The sequence below is a fragment of the Phalangium opilio genome, unplaced genomic scaffold (assembly GCF_054372755.1).
Source record: "Phalangium opilio isolate 3A_F unplaced genomic scaffold, DU_Popi_V2 ptg000011l_1, whole genome shotgun sequence".
Classification (NCBI taxonomy): Eukaryota; Metazoa; Arthropoda; class Arachnida; order Opiliones; family Phalangiidae; genus Phalangium; species Phalangium opilio.
In genome coordinates, this window is record NW_028324147.1 from 3,348,400 (window position 1) to 3,371,219 (window position 22,820).

Consider the following 22,820-nt stretch of genomic DNA (forward strand, 5'->3'; position numbering starts at 1 on the left):
ATATTGGTAATTAGTTTAAATATACGATTAAACGTGCAATAAAACGCGTAGTTGTGCAAAAGGAAGGATCATTCCTATTTTAGAGGCCGGCTTCGATAGTGGGAAATTTTTTTAGTAGGATAGTAGTAAAAATAGTAGTATTTTTCCTAGAACCGAAAAGCTAAACCGATGAAGGAGAAAATACTATGGATAACTAAAATCTGACTAAAACGCTTTCATATGGTTTTACTGTATATTTAATTTATGATTAGTATTAGTGATTAATGCTATATTTATAGCAAGGTTCCGCCTTGAGGGAACGAAATCCCCTGTCGCTAGGACAATTCTTACATGCAGAACTATACCCGTTTAATTGAGGGTAGTTCTGGCATACAGTATAAAACTGCATACAAAGTAGGCCATTTGATCGACTTAAACGCAGTATGAAACTGCATTTAAAAGTCAGTCGTATGACCAATTAAAAACTTCTGGAAAAGGCAGAAAGTTTTCAATTTGTATAAATGTATGGGGTATTAAATCGGTTTTGGAGGCCATAATATTCAAGCAGTAGATACAGACGTTTTTGTGAAATATAATGATCGCTTTTCACTAAGAGGTTTTCGAGCACCAGAACCGCGTTTAATATAATCTTCTCTACAATATTTCCAAAAAATAAAATCCATTTGGACTCTAAATGCGCTCAAAATAGATATAAATTATGTCACAGAAGCAACTTCCCGATACCTTGGCCTCTCATACAGGTGGGTATAGTCTCTCTACTGGCCTCTCAAGTAGGCCACTACTGACGCCTAGTTGAGCGGCCAGTGTAATAGTCCATGGTTCCATTTTCTTTGTTTATTCTCTACTGGCCTCTCAAGTAGGCCACTACTGACGCCTAATTGAGAGGCCAGTGTAATAGTCCATGGTTCCATTTTGCTTGTTTATTCTCTACTGGCCTCTCAAGTAGGCCACTACTGACGCCTAGTTGAGCGGCCAGTGTAATTGTACCCATGGTTCCATTTTGCTTGTTTATTCTCTACTGGCCTCTCAAGTAGGCCACTACTGACGCCTAGTTGAGCGGCCAGTGTAATAGTCCATGGTTCCATTTTCTTTGTTTATTCTCTACTGGCCTCTCAAGTAGGCCACTACTGACGCCTAATTGAGAGGCCAGTGTAATAGTCCATGGTTCCATTTTGCTTGTTTATTCTCTACTGGCCTCTCAAGTAGGCCACTACTGACGCCTAGTTGAGCGGCCAGTGTAATTGTACCCATGGTTCCATTTTGCTTGTTTATTCTCTACTGGCCTCTCAAGTAGGCCACTACTGACGCCTAGTTGAGCGGCCAGTGTAATAGTCCATGGTTCCATTTTCTTTGTTTATTATCTACTGGCCTCTCAAATAGGCCACTACTGACGCCTAATTGAGAGACCAGTGTAATAGTCCATGGTTCAATTTTGCTTGTTTATTCTCTACTGGCCTCTCAAGTAGGCCACTACTGACGCCTAGTTGAGCGGCCAGTATAATTGTACCCGTGGTTCCATTTTCTTTGTTTATTCTCTACTGGCCTCTCAAGTAGGCCACTACTGACGCCTAATTGAGAGGCCAGTGTAATAGTCCATGGTTCCATTTTGCTTGTTTATTCTCTACTGGCCTCTCAAGTAGGCCACTACTGACGCCTAGTTGAGCGGCCAGTGTAATTGTACCCGTGGTTCCATTTTCTTTGTTTATTCTCTACTGGCCTCTCAAGTAGGCCACTACTGACGCCTAATTGAGAGGCCAGTGTAATAGTCCATGGTTCCATTTTGCTTGTTTATTCTCTACTGGCCTCTCAAGTAGGCCACTACTGACGCCTAGTTGAGCGGCCCGTGTAATAGTCCAGCCTCTCAAGTAGGCCACTACTGACGCCTAGTTGAGCGGCCCGTGTAATAGTCCAGCCTCTCAAGTAGGCCACTACTGACGCGAAGATGAGCGGGCCGACACCTAACCTAACCCAAGTTACCCAACCTAACCTCAACCCAACCCAACCCAACCTAACCTAACCTCAACCCAACCCAACCTAACCTGAACCCAACCCAACCTAACCTGAACCCAACCCAACCTAACCTCAACCTAACCTAAACCTAACCTAACCTAACCTAACCTAACCTAACCTAACCTATACTTATCTAGTTTGAACGTTAGGACATATCTGTACTGGCCTCGCAATTAGGCCACTTAGGACACCTAGTTTAAAGGCCAATGTGATACTTCCATTTCGTTTTTAATATTTATTCACGAACGGCAAAGTAGCCGACGATAAAAACATAGATAAGAGACCCATGTATTGTCCCTAGTTTAATTTTGCGTGTTTATTCTCTACTGGCCTCTCAAGTAGGCAACTACAAACGCTTAGTTCAGAGGCCCGTGTAATTGTCCACGGTTCCGTTTTGCATGTTTATTTTCTAATGGCCTCTCAAGTAGGCCACTACCAACGCCTACTTGAGAGGCCCGACATGAAATTTCACCCGCCTCGCCTAAACCAAACCTAACCTAACCTGGTCTAATCTCGTTTGAACGTAAGGGCATATCTGTACTGGCCTCGCAATTAGGTCTCTTAGGACCCCTAGTTAAAAGGCCAATGTATTATTCCAACATTTCGTTTTGCATGTTCATTCTGTACTGGCCTCGCAATTAGAACACTTAAAACGCCTTGTTAATAGGCCAGTGCATTACCCCATTTCATTTTTCCTGTTTATTCACGAAAGGCTAAGTATGCGCCTCTTTACACGGAAAAAGACAGTAATATAGCAATATTTTGGAAAAGGCGGCAATTTATGGTTATTCAGAAATAATTTGGAAAAGGCGGCAATTTATGGTTAGTCAGCAATATTTTGGAAAAGGCGGCAATTTATGGTTAGTCGGCACAATGTAGCAATTCATACTATTTTCTGCATCATAGGTTTCGCTTTTCCATGTAGGGGGAATACTACTATTTTTACTACCATCCTACTAAAAAATTTACCACTATGGAAAACGGCCTCTAAAATAGGAATGACCCAAAAGGAATACACAATCACGTAGCAGGTAAAAAGGATTAAGGATTATTTATAAACCAGCGTTTCGGTGAGTCTCAATTTTGTTGCGATATCTCTCTAAGCCTTGGCTTCGAACAAGCTAGCGTGAGTTACGCACCGGCGTAACTTTACTTACGTAAGTAAGTACGCGGCTTCTCTAAGCGTTCTGTATAAGCGGTTGTTCAATCAGTTAATTGTTCAAATTACGCGATGCATTATTGCCCCGGTAATCAAAGTTTCACAGAAATATGGGTGGACAATGGTGTCTCCAAATGTTTTATGGAGACAATTTCATCCGTGATAATATTCTCATTCATTGCCATTTGCGGTGGTATCGAACACATTATTTATAAACGTTACTCGACAGACGTAGATAGACAATTAGTTAAGAAATCGAGTCTTTACACCTTACAAATCACCCTTTGCGTGTTCCTATCAATACTCGCGGTAGTCCGGTTCACTTTTCAACTGACTGTCATAACCCCTGGAGTTATATCAGGCTATTTAATATTGAGTTTCGTGTTGCCACTCTTGTATTGGCCATTTTCGATTACCGTGATATTATTAGAGAGATTTAAAGCGCTTCCTAGCATCCCGACATCGGGTCACGGTCTCATACTTCTAGTCTTCTGGACACTAGCCTTCATTAATGAGAACTTGTCCTTCTTAAATTTGAATAAGAAATCCTGGTGGTTTTCGGTTTCAAAGTACGTATTTAAACTTTGAACTTTATTTTCAACTCGCGATTAATGGATTTATGCCATAATTTATAGTAAATCTGATGAAATTGAGCTTTCAATTTTCATTGTACGTTATATTTGTACCTCACTGGTATTTTTCTTGGGCTTGAAAGCTCCCGGTTTACCTACTTATCGCGAATATCTCGCGCATTCAAGTGGAATTCAAATTGAAACTCAGGTTAATTTTTTAACGAATTCAGTCTTAATTTAGGGATATTAAAATTAAGCGTCTTAATTTTAGCCCTTGGTCGAAAATGACGCAAATCGTAGATCAACTTTTGCTAACTTTTTTCGAAAAATTAAACTTCTGGCACCATTTATATGGCCTAAGAATAATTTACGTTTGCAATTTCAAGTTTTACTGTGCTTGATTTTGCTAGTAGGTGGAAGGGTTATCACGGTTTATATACCACTAATTAGCAAGGATATCAGTAAGAATATATTAAAATTGTAGTTTAGAAGATAGAAGCTTAGATTAAATTAAATTAGTAATATTTAAATACTTAATTAGTTAATAGTCTGACTGACGCTACCGGAAAGAAATTAACATTCCGATGGGATTATATCTTGATATACGTCGGTTTTTGGTTTTTACAAGGCCAAGGTATATATTAATAAATAATTTCGCGTCTTATCGCGAGGCCATGAAGACGTTTGATTGATTGAATTTAATCAAAATAGGCGCAAATAGTTTCATGAGTAATTTGAGATCCTTCTTATGGATTCGAGTCCAACAATATACAGTGAAGGAAACTGAAGTTAAAGTTTATTCGCATTTACACAAGTACGCTCGCTTTTATTATATAACTTCCGAAATCTGGAAATTGAAGTAAAGATAACGATATGTCTAAAAATATAAGGTTTATTCAATAGAAGATGAAATATTGAGTTCCTTGTGCATATTGTAAATAAATACGCTAAAACTATAAGTTTATAAGATATGGTTCATAAGTATGACATTCAATAGAAGATGAAATATTGAAGTTCCTTGTGCGTATTGTAAATCAATACGCTAAAACTATAAGTTTATGTTTCATTAGTATGAGACTAAGTATACTTCGTAATCGTATAGACTTACTGAGACCTAGTTAAGAGAATGACAAGCGAGAATTGACTACACTCGGTTATTTTCGCAGTCCATCTTCCTATTTAGTCTATACTAAGCCTTTAACAGCGCAACAGGCGTCGCTTTACGAAAATCGATGACCTACCTCATTCACTTCATGAAAAACTCTCAGTAACCAGTGACAAACTTATAGAACATATCTTATGAACTTATTGATGATCAAATGGAGTTGTATATTTGGTCAACATCGTATAGTTGTTCTTACTTCAAATCTAGAATTCAATTAAAATCTCGGAAAACTAGGGATTTAATTGATGTATTTATTATGTTACGCGTTAGTTTGTCTTTGAGATGGCACATCTCAAGAAAAACGGGTGAAGTCCTACGTATAATGGATCGTGGTACTAATAGCGTCACTAGTTTATTAAAGTACGTCAAATTACCACCTATTCTTGGCCGCCAATTCGAATCCTTTTAGACGAACTTAATCCAAATATATTCTCTTTCGGTCGAATTACGTTTTTTCAGTTACCTACTATTTAGCATTTTCCCAACAATCGCCGATATTTTAATCGCGATTGTATTTTTCGTCACCGCATTTAATGCCTGGTTCGGTTTAATCGTTTTCTTGGCCATGGGTTTATATTTACTCGTCACTATTATTGTCACTGAATGGCGCACGAAATTTCGAAGAGATATGAACAAGAGTGATAATAATTTAGAAGCAAAGGCCGTTGATGCCTTGCTTAATTTTGAAACTGTAAGCTATGTCGTTCGTTTACGTATTTTTCTTAAATTCAGACGAGGGTTATTTAAAATTAAATATTTATTGGTCAAAGGTGAAATATTACAATGCGGAAAAATATGAGATTGATGCTTACAAAGGTTTAGTCGATATTTATCAGGTATTTTTTTAGCAGCTTAGCAAGAAGCGATATCTAGTTTACTAGGGAGAAGGTAAAAAGATGCCTAAGTATTCGCGCGCCATAGTCCCAGTCCCCCTTTCAAAATACAAGGAGGGGGGGCGTAAAAGGAAGCCGGGCTATTTCGCAGCCTCTCCTCAGTCGGAAAATACGTAATTTTCGTCAATCGCGTCGCGCCGACGCGAGTTTTCAAGAACCAATGAGATGCTGGTTGTAATTTAGAGGCGGGGATTAACTCCGGACCTACTATACGTTTGGACTGGAGATAAAGCTGGAAATGTGGCGAATTTATACCTTCTCCCTAATAAACTAGATATCACTTCTTGGCAGTAGTTATGTTTACTTTCCCAAGATATCAAGCCCGAATTGAAGAAATATAAACTAACCTTTGAATCGGAACTTTTCCGAAGGGCCAATGGTCACTAAACACTACAAATGTCCCCGTTTTCTAACCTTATAACCGACGCTTGGTATTTTAGGAGACTTATGACACTGTTTCACTTTGTTAATACTATTATAATTGTTCAAATTTCCCAAGACAACGGAATGGAAGGCATCAGCTTCCTTAAATTTATTGAATACTTTACAAAGTTTAACCATAACTCTAGCTGTTTTGGCTGGAACTTTACTTTGCGCCGATTTAGTTGTAAATCACGATGGTTTAACTGTCGGAGATTACGTCCTATTCACCACTTATTTATTTCAACTTTATACTCCCTTGAATTTCTTCGGAACCTACTACAGGTTTGACTCTCGATCCCATAGAGAAACAGGGTTGTCACAGCAAAGAGTAACTTAGGAAACTTTAATCTTAAAATTTTTGTGGCAACCCTGTATGAAAAAATGTCTGAAGAGACTCAAAATAATTGGCATTAATTAACGCGCTTAGAATGATTCAAACCGCATTTATCGACATGGAAAACATGTTTGACCTACTCGATGTCGCACCCGAGATTCAGGATGACCCCAACGCCCAACAGTTGAGAGTTTTAGGAGCGAGTTTATCTTTCGAGAAGGTTTCTTTTAGCTACAATTCAGAGTATGTCCGAATTAAGATTTAGTGTCTTCTTGGAGATTATTTAAGGTTTTCTTAATTTGAGTATTTAATTTTAAAGTCGTCCGATTTTGAAGAATATTTCATTTGAAGTACCTTCTGGTAAAACAGTAGCTTTGGTTGGACCCACAGGGGCGGGAAAAAGTACGATAATTCGCTTGATATTCAGGCTTTACGATACTACTTCCGGTAGAATTCTGTTTGATAACCAAGATATAAAATTGGTATGATTATGGTTCAGTGAAACTCTGCTCTGATTCAACCTTGGATTTTATAAACACTATATAGCGGATTTGAAAACTTTGAGGGCGCTTTGTCAATATTTCAAAAATATACAAAATTGTTTCTGAAAGTTATTTTCCTCAATTACTTGGCCCCTTTTTACTCGGTCCCCAAGTTTTTAGTATGGTTGGATGGGGGACAAATAGGACTATAACATACTCAAAGGACAACCCCGTATCTCTAGTAGAACTATTAGATCACAGCAGAGTTTCTTTTTCTAGAAAAACAATCTTATTTATTAGGTTATGAAATATGCGAACTTATCCTGTAGGTTACCCAAGAATCATTGCGAAAAAGTATAGGTGTTGTCCCCCAAGACACTGTGTTGTTTAACGACACTTTAAAATATAATATTCGGTATGGTAGAATTGACGCTAGCGATAGCGAAATTGAGGATGCTGCCAGAGCCGCTGATATTCATAGACAAATTACAACCTTTCCCCAAGGTATTAATTATCACGGTTTAATTTAGTCCATGCGACTGACCTAATTGCGCCTAATTGGCAATATTAATTAGGTTACGAAACAATGGTCGGAGAAAGAGGTTTAAAATTAAGTGGAGGTGAAAAACAACGCGTTGCAATTGCTAGAACCATTTTGAAAAACCCCTTCGTGGTATTATTGGATGAAGTAAATATTATTTTTACAAAGAATAGTTTTAAGGTTTAAAGGGAGTTCAAGGCGGAACAAACGCTCGTGTTGCCGACTTTTTTTTTTAAAGTTTAAGCGGGAAAAACGCACGTGTTCCAGACTTATTGCAGGGTTCACACAAATCTGGAGAACCTGGAAAGGTCAGGGAAATAAATTGTTCACTAAGAATTCAGGGAACCCTGTGTTCCGAAATTACTGGTTATACGTTTACCGCCAATTTCTTCTAACATCTATTAAACACGCTATCAAAATTCCGTAAACCCTAAATTTCGGTCTTTGTACTCCCTTTAAACAACAAACGTTTTGAACTTAACATTAAAATTCAAAATGTAAAATTATTTGAAAATGTTTTTAAGGCAACTTCGGCTTTAGACACAAATACCGAAAGAAATATTCAATCGGCCCTGAATAAGATGTGTGCTAATCGAACGACTGTGATCGTGGCGCATCGATTATCGACGATAATTCACGCCGATACGATATTGGTTTTGAAAGACGGCGAAATTGTAGAACGCGGAAGGTAAAAGAAAAAAATATTTGTAAACCTAAGCATTATACCGATATTTGGCCAACTTGTTTTTGCCCAAACCAATTTTGCAACTATAGACACGAGGATTTGCTAAATGAAAAAGGTTTGTACGCTGGCATGTGGCAACAACAGCAAGAAAAACAAAAGGAGGAGGAGCAAGATGAATCTGAAATTGCTGACCCACCATCCATTTTCTAGTTAAAATATAAGCCTAAAATATTTTACTTTTAATTTTATTTAAATTTATGTCCTAGTAATTAAGCTTATTATATACTAAATAGGCTATCATCTAGTTAGTTATTGCTGTAGAACTTATTTACATTATTAAAAAAATGTTTATGAGTTTAAATGAGTTTCCTTTATTTTTTTGGAGTTTGACCAAGCTGCTCAAAGACTATAGAGATCTTTAATATAGTCTGATACCAGGAACTTTCTTGTGACGTCACACCCTCACTATTGGTGACATTTTGGGCAAAGAGACGCCGTTTTCAAGTTATGTTTGGAGTATTTTAGGGATGACCCCTTAATTAAATTAGTAATCATTGTCTTAATCAATTAATTAAGTTTAAGGGATCATCATTAAATTTGTTCATAATCATAACTTGAAAATTTGGACCTTAGGGCAAAATGTCATAGAAATTTTTGACTCAAAATCGTTTAAAGATCACCTTATTCCCCCCCCCCCTAATTTTTCTGACGGACAGCCCTTGCAGTTACACCCTGTATTTGTTATTAATGTCGCAGATCAAAGGTTCGTATCCATGATCTATTTATTTGTGATTAAGTATAATTGATTCTTCGTTATCGTCGCAGCTGTGTTTTCAGTAATTAACATATTAAAGGAGAACTGTTATAATATTATTTATTAAGTCTTATATCAGATGAGAAATTTGTCTACATCTGTTTATCCTTTTTGATGTCAATTGTTCTTCAACTGATTAGGAACTTAATCTTGTAACCTTTTATTATTAAGTGCGTGAGAAAAACCACGTGTTCCGTTTATTAAAACACGTATTATGTTTGGTGATAAGAAAGGTAGACTTGATCTTCTGTGTTCACTTGCACCTGTTTTCTATAGAGTACTGTAGCACTCACATTTTTGTGTTTGAAGTTTGTTTTAATTAAAATTTGAGTGTCTAATAATAATTTAATAAAACAAATTATTTAGTCTTTGCTAAAACTTTGTCTAAAACTTTTGTAAAATCCTTTGTTTTTTAACTATCCTATAATTTAATGAAATATCCTATTAAATCCTATATTTTTGGAACTCTCCAATAATATCCTATATTTTTTGGGACTATCCTATAATTGCGCAAAATATCCTATGAAATCCTATAGTTTTGACTAGGGAATATCAAGTTTTGTGTCAGCCTTCGCTGTCTTTGCTTTTTAAAGTTTCAAACTGTGTTTAAACAGCAAAGTTTTTTAAAGTTGAAGATAAACAATCGCACCTTTTTTTAAGAACACGTCACTGAAATGACACTGCACCTATTCCCGCCGCCGAATGGGTCAAATTTTTTAATCTTCAGAGCTTTTTTTATTTTGGCAGTGAAATTTAGCAAACAAAGGGAGCTAAAGAGAGAGAGACTGAGAGAGTTGAAGTTATAATACAAGTGGTCCTCTTTCGAGTCGAGTTTAAAATGCTTTTAAACTATCATTTTCAGACGCGTAGGAGAGAGATGATTTTTGATCGAAATGGAGGACTGGTGTTTTGATTGTTCAAGATTTGGAAGATTTTTAAAGATATTTAACTTGTAGGCCTAATTTTATAATTTAAACTATTTCATTTGTTTCCAGAATATCTTCGTCAAAGGTAGGTTATTCTAATTTGTAGTGTTTTGGGATAAAATTCCCAGAAATTGATTATAAGTTTTTAATCAAGTTAATCCATGGGAAAGTTTGTGAACTTTTAAAACTAATCGTAACCCTGAAAACCTTACCTAAAATAACTTAACAAACACATCGTCTTATAACGAACCCCAAAAGTTTTCTAAAGATTTATTTCCCTACATGCTAATTGAAACTTGAAATCCTAAATCAAAAGAACAAAAAAAAATAAGAAATTGTATATCAGTCTCGTATATAAAAAGGGGAAGGGTTATAGGTATAGTGGCATAAGTTTATTAGATATGTTCCTTCCATAAGTATGACACTACCTATACTTCGTAATGCTAGAGATGGGCTTACAGCTCGAGCTAGTTCGAAGGAGAACGACGTAAGCGAGAATTGAAGTCCTACACTCGGATGGTTAATTTTGCATGCAGGACCAAGTTCCATCTAGGTCCTATTTGGTCTACATTACTAAGCCCAAATTTGACAGCAGCGCCTCACCGGGCGACTGTTGCTTTACCTATAATCTATGACCTACCTCATTCACTTCAAAATTACAAGCTCCAGTTTCTAAGTTACCATGAGATTAACAAACTTATCATGGAACATATCTTATGAACTTATGTTAGTAGTGGTGGTGGTGGTGGTGGTATCTTTGAGAAGATGTGGTGCATGCGGTCCCTATACCAGCAGCACTCACGGAATCGGGGAAATAAAACCAAATAAGAGTCTTTTCGGATTGTTTTAGGCTTAACTCACGGATGAGCGCGTCTTTCTAGAAACCGAACCGAATCTGGGATCCTCCTCTTCATATAGTCTCAATTTCTCACCCTTTTCCCTTCCCTCCCACCCTTATGGTATATTTTCTCGGAAAGAACACGGCGATCGCATTAGCGGGCAAAAGTATTCCATGGCTTTTCGATGTCCTCCATAGTCCGTGGCCTCCTTCCGATACCCACTTTGCCCCGTTATCTCTTGGCCCACCAACGCGTGGGGAGGCAAGCCAAGGCAGCGTTGAGCCGGGATGGGTTGTTGAGAGAGAATATTGCTCTCTTTAGTAGCTCGACGGATTTTCTGGCTGCAAATCTTTGCCAGATGACGACTTTCGCACGGCATTTCTATCTCTTACTCTTCCCCCTTTTCTAACAGAGAAGCTTTAAAGGGGGCTTAGGGACCGTTCGTAAAATACGTTGGTTTTTAGTCATCGAAGTTCGGAAGTTTTCAGAAGCGATTTTGGGATGGGGATAATGGGTAATGCAAGCTGGTACTGGATCGGCTGAAGCTGGTTTGGGTTAAGGACCCATAGAAAATCAAAGAACGTAGAGGGCCTTAATTCATTTTTGGGGGTTAGATATGCTGCCATCTTTTAGATGGCGGACAGAAAAGTAACTAAAATCAAGGAGATCGAATTATTACTTCTGGTTTTTCCGGTCCAATTTTTACGGTAACGACTCCCAGACCTAAAAGATTCTACTAGCACCCCGAAGCCCTTTATGAACGACCCCTTATCTGGTCCCCCAAAAGTTTCTCGGATGTTTAGAGTGCTGGGTAGGCAGGAGGAGAGAGTGGCTTTAGACTCTGGAGAGAATGGGGCTCCGTCAAAAAGGCAAGGATGCGGAGGATATAGCCCCCCGTTACTTATAGGTAGGTAGGTATGGCGCGAACGACCGTCACGTGATCGATCAACAGCGGCCAGGACCATGGAGTATGCAGTCGCCGCGGGGGTGTGACTTCTGACTCGTCCCGAGGACTAACCTTTTCTGGTACCCCAGTGGTACCCCTCGACGGAAGCACCCTGATACCCCCCGATACCGCCCCCCGGAGAGACGAAAGGCTCTGGAGGCAATCTTATATATTCGGGCAAGGATTATCCCCAAAGAAAGTATCGACTAAGAGCGGCAACCAATAGGAAAAGAGCTAGACGAAGAAGAGGCGAGTCAGGGAGACAAACTTTGGCGCGAAATATGGGCGGGGAAACAAATAAAAGACGACCTCGAGATCTCCACCTTTTGGTCCTTGACGCGCTTGCGCCGTGGCTTCCTTTACGCGAGAACTCGTGCCCTGGGAAACTCAAGATAAAGGTGCAAATTCAACACCTTCCTCTCCCTCCAAAGTCAGGGATGCAAACTAAATCATTTTTACCAAGACCTTATCAGCGACCGGAACAAATAGTTTGTAGTAGCTGAGGAGAACATTGAAGTTGCCACCAAACTTTGCGCTCAAACCTCAAGTTGATAATCTTCATTAAAAGTAAGTCAACGTTTTAATTACTGTTCGCAAATTAAGGTGCCCTAACGAAAGTTATCTTGATTCTTAAAATTCGGGACTAAATTAAAATTAACTTAAGTTACAAGTTACGAAACTTTAAAATTATGGTCCTCTGGGTCTATTGCAGTTAAGCATTACGACTAATATGCTTAATTTTTAAGGAATTAAAAATAGTATTTTTACATCTAAAAATATACCATAAAGCCCAATGATTAGGTCCATGCATGTTCCATGACCGCTTGTGTAGAGCTTTATCACCCTTATGTCCAGGGTAAAGCTACCATGTATCAAAATCAACCCTATTATAATAAGTATCGTGACAGTAATAAGTATGACACTTGTTGGAATACGTTAATGAAGGAACATTTCCCAGTAAAACACGATTTCCGTCAACTCAACTTGTTATTGCCAATCAAAACTAGCAAAAGCAATCCCTGATGAGGCAGGGCCAATAGGTATAAACACCAATTAAGAGTTTCCCAACACCCATTTTCAGGCAGAACATCGAAACAAACATTACTTAAGAAATTAAAAGTGTCATACTTTTAATTTCATTTTACTTTTATTATAATAAATATTAAATGGTATCATTTTCGCTTCGTATTTTTACTCCATTATTAATAAATGCCAATCGAACCGAAATGAGGAAAAAATATATCAATAATGACAGGAATGCATAAAGTTAATTGGAATAATTGTGCACGTCCCATTTTCACTCGACGTACGTATCTAGGCGGATTATGCTTCAATAGAAAGACTAATCATTATGTTACGAATTTTACCTCGCGATTTAATAATCTATATCACTGCGCTTTTGACACGCTTACCTGACCTGGCGACGTTAGCAACCAATGAAATCATAGTTAGAAAGACGTCGTGACGTGTAGTAAGTTCTCAAGCCCGGCCCTCATAATCCGCGTAGAAATAACATGATAGATATTGGGGCACTATGATTCCAAGTAGCTGTAGATATTCTCCTAATACTGAATAGTTTATTATTATTATATTTCTTTGTAAAGAAATCCAAGAAACCAATTCAGGCGACACATAAATCAAAACAAAATTATTATCTTCCACCACCTTTTCAATCAAATATCGGTTTTGAAAAAGCGTTAGATGTCGAGACCTTTTTTAGAATCGTTTAACAATGAATGGACTTGGGGATGTACCCCTCCCCCTCGCCTTTCCCCTATTGGGGTCTTCTTTGAAAGGAAGACCCCGAACGTGTCACCCCTCGCTTGACACTCGAGAAAGAGAGTGAGAGCGCCTGGTGTCCAGGGAGTTCAGCAGGTGTCAACTTTCCGACTAATCTTTGTCATGTCATCGTTTCGCATTATTATTATTATTGTTGAGTTCTCTTCTATCTTCGCCCCAAAAGTTTTATTGTTAGTCGTTTTGATATAAATGAAGCAATTAGACGCGTTGTAAAGAGAATCTTAAATCGATTATTGCTCGAGTGTTATTATTATTATTTTTTGTTTGGGGTTTGAATTTGATTCAAGTACCAAGGTTAGTACGCACGGTACGCAGGGTTCACAACGGTATCTGGAAGTTAAGGAAATACCTGGATAGGTTAGGGATTTTTTTAAATGGTATATGATATCAGGGAATAAGAGATTGTTTTGAAATGTCAGGGAAGAGTGGGGCGTTTTTTGAAAATTGCTCTTTACCTGGGAAGAATAAGGGATTTTGAAAAAGGATGTTAAGTACTAGGGAATTTTAAAATTGTCTCGATCGTCTGGGAATTTCATATAGTTGGGTAATTTTCCTATTGTAGTATTAGGATGATATAAGATATTTATAAGTTCATGGTTTCAAAGTTCACTTTTGGACAGACAACGTTCAGAAATTAAATGGAAATTAAAACTGTGTAACCGTCCACAGCCAGAACCTCCTTCCCGGGGAAAAAACCGCGTCGTCTGCTTTCCTACATTTTAATTTTACGGTTACAACTGATTAGGGAAAATGACTTTAGAAGGTCAGGGAAAACCCTGTGAAAGTCAGGGAATTTCGAAATGAAAAATCATATTGCCAATCTGGTCCCAGCATATTATCAAAATATTTGCCTTTCGTACGAATTGATTTAATTTTTCTGTTTTTTCACTTCCTCGTAAACCAAAGCAACTTGTAACAACTTTTTTTAATATATATTTGGGATAGAAATGAATCATCTTCATTCTCACCATGAAAAAACGGAAAGTCTCTGCCGAGTTTGCGGAGATAAAGCTTCGGGTCGTCATTACGGAGTTCCCAGTTGCGACGGTTGCCGTGGCTTCTTCAAGAGATCAATTCGAAGAAACTTGGAATACGTTTGCAAAGAAAAGGGAGATTGCGTCGTCGACGTTGCCAGGAGAAACCAATGTCAAGCTTGTCGACTGAAGAAATGTCTTCAAGCTAATATGAGAAAAGAAGGTACGAACTTGTAGATAGTTTGCGCTAAAGAAGATCTAGAGGCATTCCTCCTCCCCCCCCCCCGTGTCTTAACGTTAACTGCGCATGCGCTTCAGGGTTGCCAGTGATTTGTTATTAAAGCATCTCCTGCATTCATTCAGATTTGGAAGTGAATAATAATTACTGAATGCTAACAGAATACTACAAGCTTTTCAGTAACTGTTGTTGTAGATAGCGGTTGAATTGTACACGTCAAAAATTACTCGCTGACAACACTTCTTGAAGCCCATCTTAACCTTTTACCATCACCGGAAGTGTGTACCCCAATTTTGATAGGTTCTACCATGGTTCTAATGTTCACTTCCGGTGAAAACGCATCGTAAAAACGCTCGCCCCCTATACTAAAATTGGTCAAGAACGATTATGAAACGGATGTGACCTATCCTAACCAGATGACCATTGTTGATTTAATACTTTTCAAAATGACCCCGCGGAGATAAGAGAGGTCATGTTTTGAACTGTATTGCGTTTAACCAAGAACTCATTTAAGACTTGAGAACGTGTGAAAAGTTATTTCGATGGCTTGCAATTAGTTAGCGATAACTTGGAAGAGTCAGCAAAGTCAGGGAAAGTCAGGAAATTTTAATTATGACCTTTGAGTCTAAAAGGTCATCAAATACCTAACCCACTCTGTATTGTTTAACTATACGATTTGATTCTTAATAGGCTTAGCACAAGCGCGTAATTATCAGTGTTTTAACGCGTATTGATTGGATAGCTTTTACGATAGTATTTTTAACGATAATTGATTTGAACCTGAATATGGGTTTTTGGCGGGATGAGGAGCTACTGCTGGTTTCGTCGATATAGTTGGGCCCCCCATAGGGTGGCCTTCTGTATTAAAGTGTGTAAAGCATCACCTTCGAACTTTTGAGGTTTGCGCGGTCTTTTTGTGTTTGCGCCTGTCAGAATCAGCGGTCACGGTTCTCACGACAGCTATATTGTTAGTGTTATTACAAATCTCTATATCTGGAACGAACTTGAACGGGGGGATTGGGCAAAAACTGTTGCCACTATACAAAGTTCCCCTTTTTCGGATAAAATGCCCGTTTAAACCTCTTTAATAATTAATTTAAACGTGAATTTATTGATGCAAGGATGATTTTCGTATTTTGAAAGTAATTTGACGTGGAGTTTAGACATTCAAATATGTTAATTACTTATTATTTTTGAGTGAAATTCACTTATTTTAACGAGGCACGATAAGTCTAAAGATGCCATCGAGAATTTTAATTGGTATCTCGTTTTATGTCTGTTGAAACTGATAAATTTATATATTTCTTTATAAAAAGCTGTTCAGCATGAAAGAGCTCCTAGACTTCCGGGTCGCAAACGTTCTCGACTTCAACAACTGGTTCACGTCACTCCGTCTTGTTTGGGCCCGGCTTCCGTATTCCCTTTACCCTCCGTCAATCCTCACGCGGGATGTCACGTGACAGCGTCGACGACTTTGACGGGAACGTCCATCTTTACCGGACACCATCACCACCACCACCATCAGAGTCCGACGATGACCACTTATTATTCCCATTCCTTGGCCGGAGCCAACTTTCAAATTTCGGCCGGAACCCCACCGGCATTACGGAGGGTCTTGCCATCATTGAGCCACGACGTGTCCAGTGTTTTGTTGCAAGCCACTTCCTCAGCGGCGGGATCGGCATTGAACAATGTTGGACAACATATCATGAATGGCACCCATTCTTCCGCGACTGGAATCTCAAGATCGCCTTCGATCAATGCAGGCCTGACTGAAAATGGTGAGTCATCATAACTTTAATTGGCATTAATTTTAATTGGGAATTGTGAATTTATTCGAATGACTTGAATAATGGTATTTTCGTAATAATATATATATGGTTTCTAGTAAGAAAAAAAAAAGTCCGTTCTGGCTAATGCAAAGGCGCTAGAATAAATTGTTAAGCCTTGGTGTTCAATTTGAAATTTCATGTTGTTTGTAAGGGCACGTGTTTTATCAATACGTATAGGCTGTAATTTGGCATTAAATTTGATCCCAAAAACTACTAAACTGACCAATACAGAACTGAGAAAAATATGAATTTTATAATAAAATATTATACACTGGTGTATTGCGGGTAAACGTTTTACAGGGGCCCATAGGAAATACATTATAAGTTTTACCCCTGAAGGTTCGGCACTCCATTTAATTTTTCTATTTTTTTTTTAACTTTGATATTGAACAATACACCTGGCTCCAATTATTTTCATATCATGTTAACCAGGAGCTGCTAATAAACTGACCAGTACATAACTAAAAAAGATTTTATTTTTATAATAAAATATTGTACACCGGTGTATTGCGGGTAAACGTTTTACAGGGGCCCATAGGAAATACATTACTAGTTTTACCCCTGGAAGTCGGCACTCCATTTAATTTTTAAATTTTGTGTAACACTATCTAAATCTTTACACCTGGTTATATTTATTTTACCATCATGTTAACCAGGTGGTACTTCATCCGAAAATGTCATCAGTTCATCACCTTTGACCTCTGGAGGTGGTGGTCCATCATCAATTCAAGACGACATTTTGAGCGACGATTCTCGGGACAATATTCATTGTAATAATTCGCCTACAAAATTACCATCTTCCGGTGGTGGAGAGGAAAACGTGGAGAATACCCTGCCCACCACTCGATTACTATATCCCGGTGGACCAGCTACATTAACCCCGGAGGAAGTGGCCACCAGCTCGGCAACCTTCGTTCCCAAACCGATTTACGTTATGCCGATACGTAGTGGGGACGGTATATCCCGGGCAACTGGTGCCGTACTATCCCCGATGTCTAACGGCGGAGTTCCCGTCTCGGTTTCGGCAGCAGCTCCGTTGCTGTCGACGTTCTCTCCTACACCGTCCGCGGAAGGTTTCCAGGAAGCTGCCGCGAAACTTCTCTTTTTCGCTATACGATGGATGAGGAGTATCCCGTCTTTTCTTCAACTTCCGTTTCGGGATCAGTCTATCTTACTTGAGGAGTCATGGAGCGATGTGTTTGTTATTAGCGCCGCTCAATGGGGTTTTCCATTGCATGAAGGTAAGTCTCTGAATTTTTGACACGTGGTCAGGCTATTTTTAGGAATTTCAAATTATTTGTGATTTGGAATTTTTTTTTTTGGATTTTTGCTATGCCATTGGTGATTTTCGCTCTCATTTTGAGATTATTTCTTAGTTCCCTTATGGCTAATTGGTTTTGTTGGATTAGAAATTTTGGGTTATCAAGGGCAAGAGATTTCGTGAGAATGTCAGGGACCCTTTTATGTAATATCGTGCCCAATGTATAAATTTCAAAGGGATAGTAGCATCCTTAAACATATGGTTCATATAAACCTGGAGAACATGATAGAAATGTCAGGGAAATGTTTGTAAAAAATTTAGTTAAATTCAGGGAAATCAGGGAAATTGTGAGTGTTCAATCTTGAGTAAGTTCGTCACTCAAACACTGAATTAGCTATGAATGATTTTATTGGCAGGGTTGTACGCTCTAAGTAGCGGCATGTTACCCGAAAAGCGAACTCAAGTTGCCACTCAATTACATCACATGAAAGACGTTTTGTCACAAATGTCAACTTTAAGAGTAGATCATACGGAATTTTCTTGTCTCAAAGCTTTAGCCATATTCCGACCAGGTAGGCCCCCTTAATATTGACCCTTTTAACCTTTTCTCGTGACCCTGAAATGACCTCTATCTCCCTTTAGAAACTCACGGTCTTCGAGACCCACTTCAAGTCGAATTATTGCAAGATCAAACACAGTTGATGTTACACGAGTATGTCCTAACCAAACTCCCTCCCTCCAAAGTCCGTTTCGGAAAACTATTGCTGGTTTTGTCAATGTTGCGGAAAATTTGCGGACAAACGGTGGAAGAAGTGTTTTTTAGAAAAACAATCGGCAATATTCCGATTGAAAGACTTTTATGCGATATGTTTCAGGCTTAAGATTAAAAAAAAAAAAGAAAAATCGCCATTTTTCTTTAAGCCTAAAAAGTAGGCCTAAATTAAACTTAGGCTTAGCAATTTTGTGCAATAAGTATATTTATTTATTTATTTTAAAGTCAGTGTTTTCATTTAAGTAAATAAGTCAACAAAATTTTATTTATCTAAATGATAGAGATATAATTTAGCAATAACTTAAGGGCAATAAATAATCTGTTAAATAAATATAGTATAACTTGAACTTCGTACTTGTATGATTTATGATGACGTTGCAGATATTTCACTTCATGAGTTCAATATGTCCAATATGTCGCAAATGCGCTCTCAAATCTTTAACCCGAAATCCATAATGGAAAGTTTTGAATACATTGTTTATTTGATCAGAGAGAATTAATGCACTCGGGATTTGGGATTGTACTCTTTTCCGCAACCTTCAGTCTTAATTTCCGGTTTTACTTCGAAGTTATTAGCTTCTTTATGAATGTAGTGGTACTTCGCTTGCTAGGCCTAGTAAACCCGATTAGCTAGTAGCAATCAGAACTCATTCATATTGGGAGCGCGCGTTTGATGAAATTAGCTTATCCGATCAAGGAAGGCTTTAGATAACCTCTGACCAATCAAGATCCCTTTCAAAAGCGCGCGCTATCCTCTTCCGGCGCGAGCTGTCTTTTCCCGATCAAAAGGAGAAAAGCGCGGGAACTCTGCATGGCTGCCATCCTCCTAGATTGACTATAAGTCAAAGGCTCAAATTGCTTGTCACTCCTTTTAGGAGCGAGAGAGAGAAGCCTCATTCAATTCAATCCTTGACGTTTCCCTCGCGCTAATTCGATTTCGCGCCTTTTTGCTTTCCGTCCCATTTCCCACCCCCTTTTCCGCCCTCTCCCTAAAAGTTTTTTTATCTATTTATTACGAAAAGAAAATTTTCCATCCTTTACTTATTGGGGGGTTAAAAGTTAGGCCTAATTATTTCCAATTTTTTGTTGGGACTTATGCGCAAATTTTACTGATTTTGTAGGACCTCATCCCATCTCTAGAATATTCGCTTTTGTTCTTCTTGATAGGCCTATTTTTGTTTTTAATTACAATCTTTCTGTGACTGTGAGATTGGTTGAATTCTCATAGGCTGAGAGAGGCAAGGGTAAGGTCAATAGGTCATGCTTCTGGCTAGCAGACGCCACTAAAACAATGGCGGATGGCGCAGTAGTCCTCGTTTTTAAGACTAATTAAATGCTAATTATTTTGTAATACGACATCATTCATTTATTTATATATTTACCTGAACTTCTCCCGTACGCGAATAAATAAAGAGAGATAAAGTCCAATCAAAATTCTTATCTAGATAAATAGTACACATTAATAAGTAAACATGCCTGCTAAACAAATATGACCATGTGCTCTTTTATATATTTTACTATTTACACTAGCGACATTTTCGTATGATCAATAAGGAAAAATGTAAAATTGTATTTTATTGCTAAACATTTTACAAGAAACTTTAATGAAAATCAATGGAATTAAGGGTTTTATTTGTTAGTTTTTCATTGTTTTTAGCGAATTACAAGGCTAACTTTAACTTTCCCGATCCCTAACATTGAGCTACATTTTGCACCTTGAATTATATTATAGAAGTTACCTACATTAACTATAATTGCAACGTCATAACCATCTATCTGTTACTTTAGTGACATCCCCCCTTCCGGGGGCGAATAGTATTCTCTCTTACAACAAAGTTGCCCCCAACACGGGGGATACCCAATTCACTTACCTCTCTACCGAAATTACTCTATATATTTAGTGATTCTCTTGCTATGCACATAGCAACCAAATTTTCCATCTAAAAAGATGTTTTTGTGGAAACTCAAACCACCTGGTCTGAGATGGAAGCTTATGGTATCCCATGATCGCCGGATCTCTAAAGAGTCCGGAGAATGGGGTAGATTTCTCTTTATGTCACAACAAAAAAAACCGGGAATGGACAAGGTCGATTAATATTTTTTCAATATGTTTATAAAGAATAACAAAAGACCGTATGACTTTGAGTGTACCAAAATTCACAGCCCCCCCCCCCTTCCCTTTCCCCTAATGCTATGCTTGATAGGTCCGAGGAGACTTGGTTTGTACAATGGAAGGTGGGCGTTTTCTTTTCCCTGTAGAGATCCAGCGTTTATGGATGGGTAGCAGCTCAAAAAGTATAGTACCATAAGTAACATAATAACCAGTTTATTATGTTACTTATGATAGTACTAGAAAACCTTTGCTGTCCTTCGAGATGTTGGAAATAATCACGTGGTAACCAAAGCAATGGTAGTTCTCGTTTTCCAGACTAATTAAATGCTAATAAATTAGTAATAAGAGATCAGTTATATTTTTTTTAATATTTATCCCTTTCATATTTAGAAAACGGCCGTTCTTTTAAGGTATAATGTTACGTTATCTGAACCTTTTCTTTAAAGAGCCTGTCCGACCCCTCTCCTTTTTTACCCACCCGTTATGCTTATCTCTATTAGGAAGATCGTCCTTTGTCCCACGATCCGAACAGCCCCTTTAAAACTGGAGATCCTTTTATTTGTTTATTTATTTATTTATTTATTTATTTATGTATTATTGGCTCACAAATGGACAACTGGACAAAGTACATCCGCTTGTTGGTTTTAGAGAGATTGGTAAATAAGTTTAAAATCCAAACCAATCCCGTTGTGTTTTGGGTACTATAAGAAACTTAATTATCCCCAGGAAGCTTTAACTAATTAATATTTTTACCATAAATAATTTCATTTAATTTTTCCATCATTTTAATAAATTAAAAATTCAAAAGTCATAATTTCTATAAAACCTAAGTTCTATAAAACCTCTCGGAACAATCGTATAGTATAAATAAATAGAACTTTATCGCTTTCAATATTTATCTTTCTAATCTCTTCGACCCTTGGATGGGATCATATGGGGCCAAATGGTCAATTCGAGTACTTGCAGTTGAGGTTAGTTGTAATTTTGGTCACTCGGTTGTTCGGAAGCCACAGAAACGGTTGACTTATAATTTCGCTAATAAAAGTGCAAAAATGTTTCAAACGGTGATGAGCAGGAAGAAAAGGAGAGAGCAAAAGAAGCAAGAGGAGGCTAGAATTATGATATCTCAATTTTTTATGGTAAGAAAACAATTTTATTTTATATTTTTATAAAATTATTGGTGTACAAGAAAAGGTTGAAGCTCTTGGTTAGGTGGTCTTAGGTAGGTCATGCGCGTGAGGAAATTTGTTTTCACGCTACAGAATAGATAGGAAACTCCGTATCTCTGACGGCAACTTATTTAATATATATAAATTTTGTTCCAGCTTCGGTTATTAGGACGCGAAAAATTGGGTCTCTTATGTAACGTAGCTTAGTTAGTGCTATCAAGAATACTCATTTTCAGGGTTGCAATCGCGAGACATTTGAAAGTAGTAAATCAGTCATTTTTTCTCTCTTTTTGTAACATTTAGAACCTTCAATAAGAAGCGTTCTAATTAGTTTATGTACATCAGATAAATTGTCCCATTGCCGCCTCTATGTATACATATAGTCGGCAATGATTGTCCGAAAAAATATAAAATACACTAGAGTAATGGAATTGCAAGTTTCCGTTTTAAAACCTTTTAAAAGCTTGAAAGTTTAAATCTTAACTTTTCTAACTAACTACCCACTGTATGAACTCGTTCCCTACAAAGGCTACTTAACTTAACAATGAATTTGCGTGAAAAATCATAGAAATAACTAAATTAGTACATTTGTCTAGGGGATTGGATTTAAGTTTTGATATGAGAAGAGAAATAACTAGATAGTTTTAGGTTGCCAAAGTTAACAAAACTTTTGAATGCCTCGTGCTACAATAACAGGGTTTCCACGGGTCAGGGAAAACCTGGAAAAGTCAGGGAATTTAAAAATGGGCCGAAAAGGTCAGGGAATTTTAAAAGTTTCAGCAAATTCAGGGAAAAGTCAGGGAATTTGATTTTAGCGGGTAAAATTTCTGGGGATAAGTCTTTACTGAAGAGTAATGAAAGTTTCTCCTCAT

At 37.8% G+C, this 22,820-nt stretch overlaps 2 protein-coding genes across 3 annotated transcripts; both read left to right on the forward strand.

Moving 5' to 3' along the window:
* The first annotated feature begins 3,020 nt into the window (after positions 1–3,020).
* Hmt-1 (ABC transporter ATP-binding protein/permease Hmt-1) lies at positions 3,021–8,625 on the forward strand. Its single transcript, XM_089858127.1, has 15 exons — positions 3,021–3,738; positions 3,805–3,949; positions 4,013–4,202; positions 4,283–4,375; positions 4,453–4,555; positions 5,177–5,266; positions 5,366–5,597; positions 5,677–5,742; positions 6,299–6,504; positions 6,650–6,799; positions 6,876–7,038; positions 7,368–7,542; positions 7,614–7,726; positions 8,104–8,267; positions 8,354–8,625. Exons 1-15 carry the CDS (start codon positions 3,242–3,244, stop codon positions 8,472–8,474), a joined length of 2,508 nt encoding a protein of 835 aa, XP_089714253.1. The 5' UTR covers positions 3,021–3,241; the 3' UTR covers positions 8,475–8,625.
* Positions 8,626–8,774: 149 nt separating this feature from the next.
* Positions 8,775–19,013, forward strand: LOC149709892 (photoreceptor-specific nuclear receptor-like). Of its 2 annotated transcripts, XM_089858132.1 has the most exons (6): positions 8,775–12,356; positions 14,535–14,786; positions 16,118–16,582; positions 17,290–17,874; positions 18,311–18,466; positions 18,537–19,013. In XM_089858132.1, exons 2-6 carry the CDS (start codon positions 14,537–14,539, stop codon positions 18,773–18,775), a joined length of 1,695 nt encoding a protein of 564 aa, XP_089714258.1. In that variant the 5' UTR covers positions 8,775–12,356; positions 14,535–14,536; the 3' UTR covers positions 18,776–19,013. The 2 variants fall into 2 exon arrangements, with proteins under 2 accessions (XP_089714258.1, XP_089714257.1); XM_089858131.1 differs by having other exon boundaries at positions 8,775–14,786.
* The last annotated feature ends 3,807 nt before the right edge of the window (positions 19,014–22,820 follow it).